This window comes from Vigna angularis, chromosome 2 (genome assembly GCF_016808095.1).
Source record: "Vigna angularis cultivar LongXiaoDou No.4 chromosome 2, ASM1680809v1, whole genome shotgun sequence".
In the NCBI taxonomy this organism is placed as follows: domain Eukaryota; kingdom Viridiplantae; phylum Streptophyta; class Magnoliopsida; order Fabales; family Fabaceae; genus Vigna; species Vigna angularis.
In genome coordinates this window covers 9,053,599-9,067,435 of record NC_068971.1, presented here as the reverse complement: position 1 = coordinate 9,067,435, position 13,837 = coordinate 9,053,599, and the positions used below count along the sequence as shown (strand labels likewise).

Here is a 13,837-nt window from a genome sequence, read left to right as displayed (position 1 = left end):
CGATCATTGGTTGGAGTTAATGAAGAAACTGAACGATCGGTGCTGTTGGAAGAATCGAGCATTGACAAAAATTGAGTGGATGTTGAAGAAGAAATGTTGCCTTCAGACCGAACGAGCATTGACAAAAACCAAGCGGTTGCTGAAGAAGAGATGTTGCCTTTTAACTGAACGGGTGTCGATGAAGACAATTGATTGTCGTCTAAAGACCAAACGGATGAAGACAATGGGATGTTGTCTAAAGACCGAACGAATGTTGATGGAGAAACCGAACAATTGTTTAACCGAACAGTTATTAATAAAGAAATTGGACGAGCGTTGGATATGTGTGGATGAGCGTTGCACAGGTGTGGACAAACGTTACATAGGTGTCAAGAACTGGAACACGTGTTGATGTCTGTAGATGCGAGCCATGCATAAGACGATAACTACTGGTATTTAGATACATGATGCTCCAACCATATGACAGGCAAGAGGGAATGACTGATAGACTTGGATACAAGTGTCAGAAGCAGCGTGAGATTTACCGACAATAGCATGATCATGACTGAAGGGGTTGGAAAAATCCTGATCACACACAAGGATGGTCGATCGGTTTACATGAACAATGTGCTGTATGTTCCAAATATAAAGAGCAATTTACTGAGTCTTGGACAGTTACTTGAGAAAGGCTATACAGTGTCGATGCAGCAAAGACACATAGAAGTGTCTGATGAAAGACAATGTCTAGTGATCAAGGCTCCTCTTGCCAGAAACCGAACGTTCAAGGTGAATCTAAGTGCTGCTAACGTTTGGTGTTTTGCTACTGTTAACACTGAGAATGAAGGATGGTTATGGCACTACAGAGTCAGTGATGATAGGCGGAAGAAGAAAAGGAGATCTAGGAAATAAAAGCATAGGCGTGGTAAAAGAAGAGACAAACGTCAAAAGAAGAGACGAAGGAAACCAGATAAAGAATCAAGTCGAAGTTCAAAAAGTGAATTGATCAGTCATACTGACTCAGACAGTGAAAGTAAGAGTGGCAATAACAATGGTCAATCTCAGAGGTTTACAGAAGATAAAGAGCAATATGGCAATAGTACTAGAGCCAACTATAGTTTGACAGAGTTTAGTTTTAGAGGGATTTGTTGTGAATAAAACTAAACTGTAACGGCTTTAACTGTCAGATGACCGTCTGTTCATCCTATTATCTGTTATACGTTGTACATATATAAGTTGTTGTTAATGAAAAAATAGAACGCTTGTATTCTCTCTAAAACACCTACCTAGGGCTAACACCTTTTTACTTCTTTTCATTCATCTTGAAAATATAAGAATGAATGTAAGTTCCATATTAAGTCTTACATGGAAATGTAAGTTTGAATGTAAATTGCATATTAAGTCCTACATGAGTAAAGATGGGAAAGTTAGACGGAAGAAGAGCCAGTTACGGATAAAGGTGGTGTGAATCCCTTACCAGTTATCAGTGATCCTGATCCATCAATTCATATTTGTTAATAGCTAAATGGGTATCCCTTATTCGCTTTAAACATCAAAAGGGGCACTTTTTTATTTGATGGTTCGTTCAAAAAGTTTGGATTTTTATTTTCTTTATTTTGGTGACTGTTCATAAACCGCAGTATATGTGTGTCATTATGTGGAGTGAGATCACTTGCACATGTAAGACTCATAATAAATAAAATATTATTAATTTTTATTATTTTATTTATTGTGATTTATAATAATAATAATAATAATAATAATAATAATAATAATAATAATAATAATAATAATAATAATAATAATAATACATCATGATTATTTGCTGTGTGTAGGGTGATAAAATTCTGATAATAGGAAATTACTTAAATTTAGTATTATTATTTAATTTTCAAAATTTGTGAAGAAAGCGGTATATAGTAATATTTGTATTATTGTCTCAACAAAGTAAAATGGGCCTAGTGGTAAATGGGAGGGCTGTGTGTTCATAAACTGTGTTTTTTGAGAATGCAGGGGTGTGGGGCCGCGACAGTAAAAGTAAAAATGGAATGATAATGATATTTTCACAATATTTTAGGGTTTTAAAAGAAAGGAAAAAAAAGGTTTTGGAGGTAAAGGGATAAAGGATACACGAGCAAGGGGAAGAGTAGAGAGGCTGCTTAGTTCTATTCTTTTGGGAGGTGAACCGCGAGAGAGAGAGGCAGAGGGAGGACCTTGACCTCGAAGTCTACCGCGAGAGTGAAGATTTAAGAGAGTCCAGGTAAGGGGAGAAAACCATGCCTATAATATTGTTTTGTTTAGAACTGTAAATGTTTACGTCGAGTGGTGGTGATTGTTGGGAAAGTGAGTTCCTTCATATAAATGTGTTTATATTTTCGTGGTGCTACTGGTATTTTTTATTTTTTTTTGTATCTTGGTGGGTTGGATGAGTGTTGGGGCACCACCTTGGGAGAGACTGACACCATTAGCGTCCCTTGGGTATAAGTTGGGTGACGGGAGCGAGGAGTGGGAGAGAAAGATTGTGATGGAGTAAGCTGGAAGGGAGGTTAGGGTGTGTGCTTGAGGAAGTAGAATAAGAGTGAAGCGGGGTTTGAGTTTAGAAGTGATTAGAGGGTATTTATAGAAGAATGAGTGTGGATGTTATACGTGATTGAAGCATAAGGGGAAGCTGTGTTTACGTGAATAGTGAGGTTTTTTCACCAAAGTAGACAAAAATACCATAAATATTACCAAAATAGACAGATTTTGATCTAAAATGAAGTCGTGGAGGGTCAAGACGACTTCAAATAAAGAAGTCGTGCCCCCCAGCACGACTTCACACTGTTCATGTGAATAGTTTGAAGTCGTGCACCCCAAAAACGACTTCTGGGTATGGTAATCGATTACAACACCATACTGTTTTTAATAAAAAAATAAAAAAAAAAATTGAAATCGTAGGAGGGTTCACGACTTCAACAAGAGAAGTATGCACCCCCAACACAACTTTACTTTCTTTTAATTTTTAACTTTTTTTATTAATTAAAATCATTAATAATTTCTAAAAAATATTTTTAAATATATTTAAAATAATTAAACTTATAACTAATTAATACTAAAAAATTTCAATATTATTAAATAAATAAATTTCATACTTTTAATTATTTTTGTAATTAAATTAAATTTTTTATAAAAAAATTTCAATTAAATAATTTATAACTATAATTATTATAATTATCTAATTAAAAATTCAAAAAAAAAATATATTTTACTATAATTTATTGTTTTTAATTTTTATTATTATAATATTTTTTTTTACAAAATTATAATAATTAATAATAATTTTTTTCATTATAAACTATTTAAATTAATAAAATTATTAAATATAAATTAATTAAATTAATAAAAAAGACTAAATAACTAAAATTGTGGAGGGGGTTCACGACTTCTTGTATTGAAGTCGTGCTCCCCCCATACACTTTCACTTTATTATTTTTTTTATTTAAAATGATTTATAATTTTTAAATTATATATTTAAATGTATTTAAAATATTAAAAATTATATATAATTAATATTTAAAGTTTCTAAATATTATTAAATAAATAAACTTATTTTTGTTATTAAATTAATCACATTTTTTAAAATTATTTTAATTAAATAATTTATAACTATTATTATTGTAATTACATAAATTAAAATGCATAAATAATTTATAATGAAAAAAATTATTATTAATTAATTATAATTTGTAAAAAAATATACTATAATAATTAAAATTAAAAAAAATAAATTATAATGAAATATAAATGTTTTTGAATTTTTAATTAGATAATTATAATAATTATAGTTATAAATTATTTAATTAAAATTGTTTTATAAAAAATTTAATTTAATTACAAAAATAATTAAAAGTATAAAATTTATTTATTTAATAATATTGAAAAACTTTAATTATTAATTAAATATAATTTTAATTATTTTAAATACATTTAAAAATATTTTTTAGAAATTATAAATGATTTTAATTAATAAAAGTTAAAAATTAAAATAAAGTAAAGTTGTGTAGGGGGTGCACGACTTCTCTTATTGAAGTCGTGAACCCCCTACGATTTCAATTTTTTTTTTATTTTTTTATTAAAAATGGTATGGTAATCGATTACAACATTGTGGTAATCAATTACCATACCCAGAAGTCGTTTTTGGGGTGCACGACTTCAACACTGTGCATATGAACAGTGTGAAGTCGTGCAGGGGGCACGACTTCTTCAATTGAAGTCGTTTGGACCCCCACGACTTTCCCATTTTGGTAATTTGGTTTGAATTTGCCTAGTTTGGTAATAAGAGAGGCAAATATGTCTAGTTTGGTAAAAAAACAGAATAGTGAGGATAAAGGGTGATAGTGAGAGGGCTGTGGTATTAAGATTTTATGCAGGGAAGTGTGTGAGTGTTACGTAAGAATAAAGAAGTAGAGTGAGAATTGGAAAAGTGAGTGTTAGAGGTGGAGGAAAGGGTTGGTGAATAAATATGTGATTTTAAATGAGAAGAAGTGAGGGCTGTTTTAAAGTGGTTACTGAGAATAAGATAAAGAAGCAAGAGAGTTTCTTTCCTGTAGTAGAGTAGCGACATCTTGGTGGGCCTGGTTGAAGTAATGGTAGGTAAGTTTCAGGGGGCTTCGTTATTTTGAAAATATAAATAGGAAAATGTTGTTTTTAACAACTTCTTTTTAACAACAGCCTCTGTATATATGATTGATTCTCTGTATATATGATTGATTATGAATTTTATTTAGAAAAGAAAAGAGGAGAAAGGGTTATACCGTTGAAATGGAGTTGGCAGGGAAGATACGGTGTGAGTTTGGAGTGTTAAAGTTGGATGAGTCCGGCGACATCGACGAAGAGAGAGAGTAGTGTTTATGTTACGGAAAATGTTTTTTTTAAAATGTTTTTTAACAATTTCTTTTAAAACTTTTTTACAACATTTAGATTGTGATTGAATTATTTTTTAAAATAAAAAATAAGTTCAAACGAATCAATAAACATGACTTAGTGTAAAAAAATTGTTGTAAAAAGTTATTTTTTATTAGTATATTTTAGTAACGTATAGGTAATATATGTAAAAGCTGACGTGGCTCTGATACACTTTATTTAAAAATCTTAAACTATAATTAATCTATTTTTTTTTATTTAAAAAATTTAAACTTTTAGTACAGTTAACTCTGATTTAAATTTCGTGTCAAAGGTTCGTTATTGTTCAAGATTAGCCGCAGTCGAGTCGAAGGCTTTGCCGCACTCTGTCGTAGGCTCTACACAATCGTCAAGGATCCAAAGTACGAATGTTTTTCCTTCCTTTCAAAAGGATAAAGAAAATTGGAGAACGATACACTCGACGGTGTCCCAGGGTAACAGTTAATTTTTGGGAGCTTCGTTTAGGAATGTGATTTTATTTGCTTTTTTTTATAAGGTAGATTCTCTAACCTATATAAAGATAAGTAGGAACATAACTTTGAGAAATTATTGGGTAGAGGAGACAGTCCAAAACTTCGGATGTTGTCAAAACAAAGGCACATAACTTATGAGCACCCGTTAGTTTTTAGTGTTCAGATTTGTTGATTAGCATCATACAGTCTGGGATTAAGAGTAATTTTACCTCTCCTTATATTTATGGTGTTAATACAAATTAATATTGGTAAATATAAGTCACACAAGCCATCCTATATAACTGTTTGCTGTGTTGACAGTCTTGCCAACATTGGGACTGAAAATAGATTAGACTTTACTTGGTTTGATTTTTTACTTTGTATCATTAGTTTAGATTTTTTTTTTGTACCAGATGTCAACTCTCAGACTTTAGATTTCTATAGCTTTTTTCTTTGGGAGGGTTGTTGTTTTCTTTTACATGACTTCAGTTTGGTCTTCCATATTTTTTGTATCTGTTTTTCCTTTCTCTTTTATACATCTTTCCATGTATTGGTCAGCAGTGAAAGTGGTAGTAATGATCCATGACAACACTAAAGTTATAATAAACAAAGGTAACGATAATATGATTTTCCTAAAACTAAACTAAATTTATAAAAAAAAAAATTCTTGATTTTGAAAATGAATGTAAAAGTGTTTTGAAATTGGGTAAAAAAATATTTCAACTGGACTTTTACCGAATGCATTTTGTTTGAAAATCTTGCAACTACTATGGGCAATGGCTAAATTAAATTAACTGGATTTTGATAATCTTGCCATGCACCTCATGTTTTTTAAAGAAGCATACCCTTGTGAGGCAACCAAAAATGAGGTAAGTGATAGAAAGTTCTATGCATGGAAGAGATGGTATAAGGCACTTCGACATTTAAGATTGGAAATGTACAAATTACTAAATAAAAAGTCGTAGGAACAAATTCAGTGAAAACCTCTTTCGGGGAGTTTCACGTGAAAAAAGAATTCTCAGTTTAAATCTTCGACCTTGGGTTTGGGAATTTCATAATTTCTAAGACATTTAAATACATTTGATTTGAATTTATCCCATTTCAAATTGTTTCATTTTTCAAATGTCTTTTCTGGATAAGACAATTCAAATTTACTGAATTTTAATTTTTTCATTTGGAAAAAGTATTTCATTTGCCATCAAATGCAAGGAATTATTTAAACATCAAACAATTGTTAGTATTTCAAAAATATCAATATGAATTATTTCTTTTTAGTTGATCTTGGTTGGGATTATTTTTCAATGAATGTTAATCAAGGTTTTTTAATTGGCATTGACAGCTTTTTTCTCAACTGACGTTGGCCAATATTGTTTACAACTAATATCAACCACAATTCTGTAACTTAATAAAATATAAGTATGCATATGAAAATATGGATTAACTGTGTGTGAATGCTGTTTCTATAAAAAAGGTTAAATGTGTGATTCATAATGAAAATCCTTCAATTGAGCTTTCTGTTTGATGGTATTTGGATGTCGTGATTGTGGAAGAGTCAATGTTAATGTGCTCACGGATGTTTCTGATGAAATTTAAGAATCCTATTGTGTTGCCATTGTGTGTGTTTAATTAACAACTGTCTTGTTAAGTTTTGTTTGATGTATGCATGTTTGATTGCACTAGTACTCTGTATGAATTATACTGATGAGAGGTTAATGGTTACAATGTCTGACTTAGTTGCTGCTTGAAGTTAGTATGTCCCTAAATACCCTGCGTGCCATGCATTGGGGTGTTCTGAGTAGTATGGTTAGGGTTTCGGATGTTTGGAAGACTTGGAATGTGGTGGGATTGAGTTACTGTGAGTTATTGTGTGATGGAGGGTAATTTTTGAGAATATACTGATGGTGGGTTTTCTGAATATATGCTGAACGTGGTCTGTCTAATTGCTGTCTAAATGTATCAAGTTTATAACAAAGAATTCCTGGAAAACGTGGGTTTTCTGGTTATCTGGTTATCTTTGCCATTGTGTTGGTCTGTTATGCATGTAATAATATTAAAACCAGAACTAGAGTAGCAGGGCCAGCTTTCTCGGTGGTTGAAGGTTGGAGTAGGTCTCTTTAATGTAGACAACTGATAGTGTGAAAGTATATGTCTTCTGTGCATCATTATTACTGGGTCTGTGCATGCTTAATGAAGGTTGGAAGGTTCCGTCTGGACAAGTTTGTAATATGATATGTTAGGTAGTTAAACAAATGAGTTAAGCAAAGATTGAACAGGGTGGTATGTTAAAAACTGATACAAGATATGTAAAGTAAAGAGTTGTCAGATTTATTGTGGGCTATATATGATAATTGTTAATGGACCTTGCAGGAAGCCGTTTGCTTGATTAGCAAGTCACACACTCACTAATGGAAAACGACATCGAAAAGAAGATCAATAATCACACAGAACAACAACAATATCAACAAGATGAAATTGAAGGAGGAGATGAAGAGGTTTCGAGTTATTCGGATTCTGAAATCGGTGATGCGTTGGACTTGTTGGATTCGAAGAATGAGGATGTAGGCTACTCATTTTCCCCCAATTCGTGGTGCCCCAATTCTCACGGTGGCCACCACCATTATTCCTCAACTCTTCAACCTCGTACCAATCGCAACCAAAAGTTCTTCCACCGCATTCGAGCCTCACCCTTGGAGGTTTTCTCACATACCTTTTTACTTCTTTTCATTCATGTTGGAAATATAAGAATGAATCTAAGTCCCATATTAAGTCCTGCATGGACATATAAGCGTGAATGTAAGTTGCATACTAAGTCCTACATGAGTACAAATGAGAAAGTTCTAAACATCAAAACGGTCACTTTTTTATTCGTCTGTTCGTTGAAGAAGTTTGGATTTTTTTTTCATTTTTTTTATGATTGTTCATATCATGCGAATTAATTAACCGATGGTTGGGTTCATCAGAAGTTTTTGTGCCTGTTAATGTGTGTCATTCTTGATTATCCACTGGAAACATTAAGGGGGAGATTTTGTTATCTATTAAAGATAATATTTTTTTTTTCAAATTGTGAGCATGGTGCATGATCTTGTCTTTTTACTTCTGTTTTATTGGCTCTTTTGTGTTCCTTTAATATGGACTAGTTTGAGTTTGAAGTTGTGTGGTGAATGGTGTTTTTTGGAATTCTGTGTGGTATGCTTGTTTGGTTGTAGTTTTAAATTAGGTGGTTCGTGGTGCAGGAGTGGGAAGGGAGGATGAATGTTGGCATGTCTAACTCTGTGATCACAGCAATTCGTGGAAGTGTTAGAGAAAGTGCCATTGGGAAGACTAAAACTACAGATAAAGCAGATCGAGCAACTGTTGAACAGGTGAGTAAATGGTGATTTCATGAAATGTGGCACCTAAATTGAGCTTTTGTTCTTTTGTTGATTCCTCTTTTACGATTATTATGCAAGTAACTCTAAAGTTTCCTCCAGGCAATTGATCAAAACACTCGCAAGATTTTATACAAGATGCTTAACAAAGGTGTCTTTGATGCTATCAATGGATGCATTTCAACCGGCAAGGAAGTACGTGATGTTCCTGGAGCTTTTATTTCCCTTTTCTCTCTCTCAATCTTACGATTTAGGTTCTATGATAGTAACATGGTTTGGATAATTGATTATTTGATCTTAAGCCAACATATTTCTGTTTCTTACGATTTTGTTTACTAACAGGCAAATGTTTATCATGCAACCAAATCTCATGGTCAAGAACTTGCAATAAAAATATACAAAACATCCGTTTTGGAATTTAAGTAAGTATAGCATATATTAGCTTGTTTCGGCTTCTTCTGTTACTGTAAATTGTCTTGAAGGCTGAAACGTTAAGAAGGAATTGTATAGGCAATCATACCTTTGTTTTCTCTCTTTTAAAGAGAAAACTAAAATTTATATTCAAGTGTACTTGTATTGTTTTGTCTATTCTCTCTGTTTACCTATATGATATATTGTTGAATTATAGAAAGCTCTGTGCTAGGGATTATTGATACTTTCTGGATGGATGTTTTCTTAATTTATTCATTAGATATGCACAGCAAAAATGCAGCTTGTAATATTTCTTTCTACATTGCCTTGAAACAGTTTCTTGATTCAAAGTTATTTTATTTTATGAACTGTGTTCTGTGATCTTATATATCAGGGATAAAGGTAGATATATGCAAGGAGACTACCGGTATAGTAATGGATGTGGCAAGCATAATCCCAGGGAGATGGCACGAAAATGGGCTGAGAAAGAAATAAGGAATCTTATGAGGTTCACATTTGTTCTTCTTTCTCTTATTCTAAAATTCTTGTAAAAATCAAAGTACTTCCTCCAGCCTCTGAGTATACGCAAATCTCGACTAATTTTACTCTATTTAACGAAACTTTCTCTAAAAGGCTCCTTTATTTAATTGAAATGTTTACTTCCAATGACTCTTTTATTCTTGATATCAAGTTATAAGGAAGGGTAAATTAGGAACAATTGTTATTTTTTAAATAAGTTTAGTATAATTCAAAGCTACTAACATTTTAAATCAGTGTGAATTAGTTTTTTTTGCTTTTGCTTATATCCAAGATCAAAAGGAGTACAATACAATGTAGTAAATTAGACTGTTAAGATAACAAGGGAAGGAGGAATACTTGAAGAGATAATGAATACGTCATTGGGGTTATTGCTACTTAACCCTCTTATTTGTAAGTTATGATTTGAAGTACTATGAACTTTAGATGTATTCTATGATGGCTTGTACTTACAAGGAACATGTGTAGTCATTTATTTAGGTAAAAATTCTTTTTGTGAACTATGTCTATCAGGTTTTAATGTGCACTGAAGAGGCAATGTTTTGTGCATCAATGTTAGCATGCACTACCTTCTCTTTTTCTGTTGAAGTGGCTCCTCTTTGTGTGCTTGTGGGTTTCTTCGGTTGGTTGTTTCCAGCTAAGAGAAACAAAAGTTTGATTACATGCTTACTTGGACTGTTTCTTTCTTTTACTCTTTTTATATTGGATTGTAGGCTTAAGGCAGCAGGAATTAGGTGTCCTACAACATCTTGTAATCTTCGGCGACTACATATTGTGGTTATGGAGTTTATAGGTATTACTTTTGTTCTGAATTTCAAGAATATAATCTGATGTTACTGTGATCAATGTTATTAGTTGTTTATAGGTGATCTGTTGCTCTCAATTGTCTATTATTCTATCATTGAATAGATGGAATATCAGTGTATAATTGTATACTGTTGATAAAAAAATTTAAAAAGGAAGAATGAATGAAAAGTGTGATGAAGAGTTTACTTGGTTCTTTGTACTAGTATTGAAGGTATAACCACTTGTAGTTACCTCAGCACTAAAAAAATTATTGTTATTGATCATAGAAATTTTGATTTCTTGCTACCGCATATATCATCAGATTCTAATGCAGACTACAGTTTAGGTTAGAAAAAATAAATACAAATACAATTTTATTTAAATTCTCTGGTTTTGTTGTTTTTTGAAGGAAAATCTGGTTGGGCTGCCCCTCGTCTTAAAGATGCTGCTTTATCTTCAGACAAGTTGCGGGAAGGCTATGTTGAGGTATGTCCAATCAATGCAGTATTCCTCTGATGCTAGCATGGTTTTTGTACTTAGAACCCTTTAACGAGTGTCTTAAACATTATGATGCTGGGATGCTATAGTATACGGTTTCTAATTTGGTTATTTGTCTAGAAGAGGACACTTTTTAAAACACTCGCATTCTATTTGGGGTTGAGATTAATTACGAATTTGTCTCTTCCATTTATTTAGTGATTATCATTCATGTTTTCCTAGTTTTTATCTAATAAATTTGAACCAATAATATAGTCTGTTAAAAGGACTGTGTTGCTAGCATTGTTGTTGTCTAGTTTGGTTCTTAAAACAGACTGATACGGTTAATTTATTAAAAAAATTTATCGTCTGTGGAGTGGAGTTTCATTTAGAGACTCCCAATAGAAACACTTCTGCCACTCTTCTAGGTCTCCTTTGTAATAGAAACTCTTCTCTTTTAGGTTTCTAGGAGTGTTAGGGTTTATTCCAAAAATCCAACACTTTGAGTTGAAATGATTTGAGTATTTCTTGTTTCAGATTATTATTGCAATGCGGACATTATATCAGAAATGCAAATTGGTGCATGGAGACCTGAGTGAATATAATATACTATATTATGAGGTGAACAATTCCTTTCTCCAGTTTATATTTCATTGATTGAATGTCAATCTGCCAATAGTCAATTCACATGTTCTTTCTTTTGTCAGGGTCACTTGTATATTATTGATGTTTCTCAAGCCGTCGAACATGAACATCCCCATGCCCTAGATTTTCTGCGTGAAGATTGTGTTCATGTATCTGTAAGTATTTCCAATTCTTAGATGTAATTATAGATTTCTTGTCCACTTCCTTAATCAAAGAGGGAATGTGAAGGGTGTGATTGAGTGGCTTTTTGGCCTGCAGGATTTCTTTAAAAAGCATGGTGTTGCGGTCATGACTATAAGAGAACTGTTTGATTTTATTGTTGACGCAACAATAGCTGATGATGCTGTGGATAGTTACTTGGAAGAGGTATTTGGCTTTGTTATATCATGACTTATGATATTGACCAACTTCAAAGAGACCTTAAATGGTTTTTGAAATATTTCTAGATGCAACGAAAAATTTTGGCAAGAGGAGATGTATCTGTAGAGGATGAGATTGCAGACTCCGTATTTGTGCAGGTAACTTGCCTTGTTATGCAACTTTATTTTTTAGTTATTATCCTTATCTGAATGGTTGGCTAAGCTTGGTGAAAAAACTAAGATGCTCGGGTCATGGGTGAAGAGACTAAATATAATTATTGTTGAAGTATATGCTTTTACAGAAATGTCCAAAAATGTCTTGTCACTTTGGGGTCGTGACCCTCTTTCTTATATACCCTTAATCTTGTTTCCAACCCACTAATGTGGGACTTGTGCTCCACTACTTCGTTAGTATATAATGGAAGTACCAATTCATTCTTTATTCTTATTTAACCTTCCATTCCCTTTCTTATTTTCTTTCCAATAAATGTGTGGGCTTGATTTTTACAAACACGTTAATCTTTTCTGTTCTTTCTTACATGTTTAATTTCTTGTACTCTTGTTACAGTCTTTCATTCCAAGGACACTTGATGATGTTGAGAATGCTGAGGAGGATGTACAACAGATAACAAATTTGAAGGATACTAATGATTTATACTACCTGACCATTACTGGGCTTAAACATGCTCTGTCACTAACTCAGTCTACACAGCAAAATACCCAACAGCAGAAATCAAGTGCCACAAAAGATTCACCTATCATTTCTGACGATAAATCTAACAACTTGGAGGATGATGCTAAGGTTCAATCTGACGCGGACCAAGATGGCAAGAGTGAAGCAGTGGATCCTGCTGATAAAAAAGCTGCTAGAAAAGAGGCTAGGAAAGATAATAAGAAGAAGGTGAAAGAGGAGAAAAGAGAAGCACGTAAAACTAAGGTTCCCAAGGCTGTTCAGAAAAGAAAGAAAAAGTTGGCTAAATCACGCAAGACCAGGTAGATTAGATAGTTATTATTTAATGTTTGATTTTATATACAACCTGACACCAGATGTTAAAAGAACGAGTAATTTTGTTCACTCCTATCATTGCATTAACTCCATTTTTCTATCTACACTTTCTATTTGTATTAAGTTGAATGGAAGTGTGTAATGGAAAATCTACACTTCCTTTGCTTAGTTTTATTCGTTTCAAAAATAAATATGTTGCAATTTTGACTAAAGCTGCATGTGATATACAATTGCAAGTGAATTGTCATGAATTGTGTTTTTCATGTCAGAGTAATAAAGACAAAAAACAGAGATTATAGTTGACCAAAATTTAAGACATCTTATTTTTGTACCTCTTTTCTTTCATTATTTTGTCATGTGAAAATCTCAATGATAAGATGTATAACATGCACGAGTTGATTGTTATGGTTATTAAAAATTTTAAGCAATTACAAAACAGAATATTAAAAAATATTGAGGTAAGTCTTACATAAATTATAACACTTACAGCTTAAAATATTGAACAGGGTCCTTAATATTGTTATTGAAAGAGAATATTAAATATTGAAGTCATAATCACCAAAATGTAATACAATCTAATGGAAAATTGCAATCACCTTATGTTAAATGAAATTTACAATTTTCTAATTTTAAATAAAATGACATATATATACACACACAAAATGTAAGACCCACCTCTATTGTTTTATTTAAAAATATCATATAATCTAAAACTAAAACTTAACAAAAACTACAATTAACGTTTTAAAGCATAAAATTAAATATTAATTTATAAACGAAAAGTTGAATGGTTTAACTATTATTTTTTTTAAAATATCATAAAAATGTTCTCATAAAACGTATACTTTTTATACACATTATTTTAATACAAAATAAATA

General features: G+C 32.0%; 1 protein-coding gene across 3 annotated transcripts; it reads left to right on the top strand.

Annotated features, from left to right (window-relative positions):
• Positions 1-2,116: 2,116 nt before the first annotated feature.
• Positions 2,117-13,126, top strand: LOC108327963 (uncharacterized). Of its 3 annotated transcripts, none has more exons than XM_052873964.1 (13): positions 2,117-2,236; positions 7,737-8,062; positions 8,603-8,731; positions 8,840-8,932; positions 9,080-9,159; positions 9,543-9,656; positions 10,399-10,478; positions 10,881-10,957; positions 11,486-11,569; positions 11,656-11,748; positions 11,852-11,959; positions 12,040-12,111; positions 12,521-13,126. In XM_052873964.1, the coding sequence occupies exons 2-13, from the start codon at positions 7,775-7,777 to the stop codon at positions 12,947-12,949; spliced, it is 1,647 nt and encodes a 548-aa protein (XP_052729924.1). In that variant the 5' UTR covers positions 2,117-2,236; positions 7,737-7,774; the 3' UTR covers positions 12,950-13,126. The 3 variants fall into 3 exon arrangements, with proteins under 3 accessions (XP_052729924.1, XP_052729925.1, XP_052729923.1); XM_052873965.1 differs by lacking the exon at positions 2,117-2,236 and adding an exon at positions 5,180-5,279; XM_052873963.1 differs by lacking the exon at positions 2,117-2,236 and adding an exon at positions 5,189-5,351.
• The last annotated feature ends 711 nt before the right edge of the window (positions 13,127-13,837 follow it).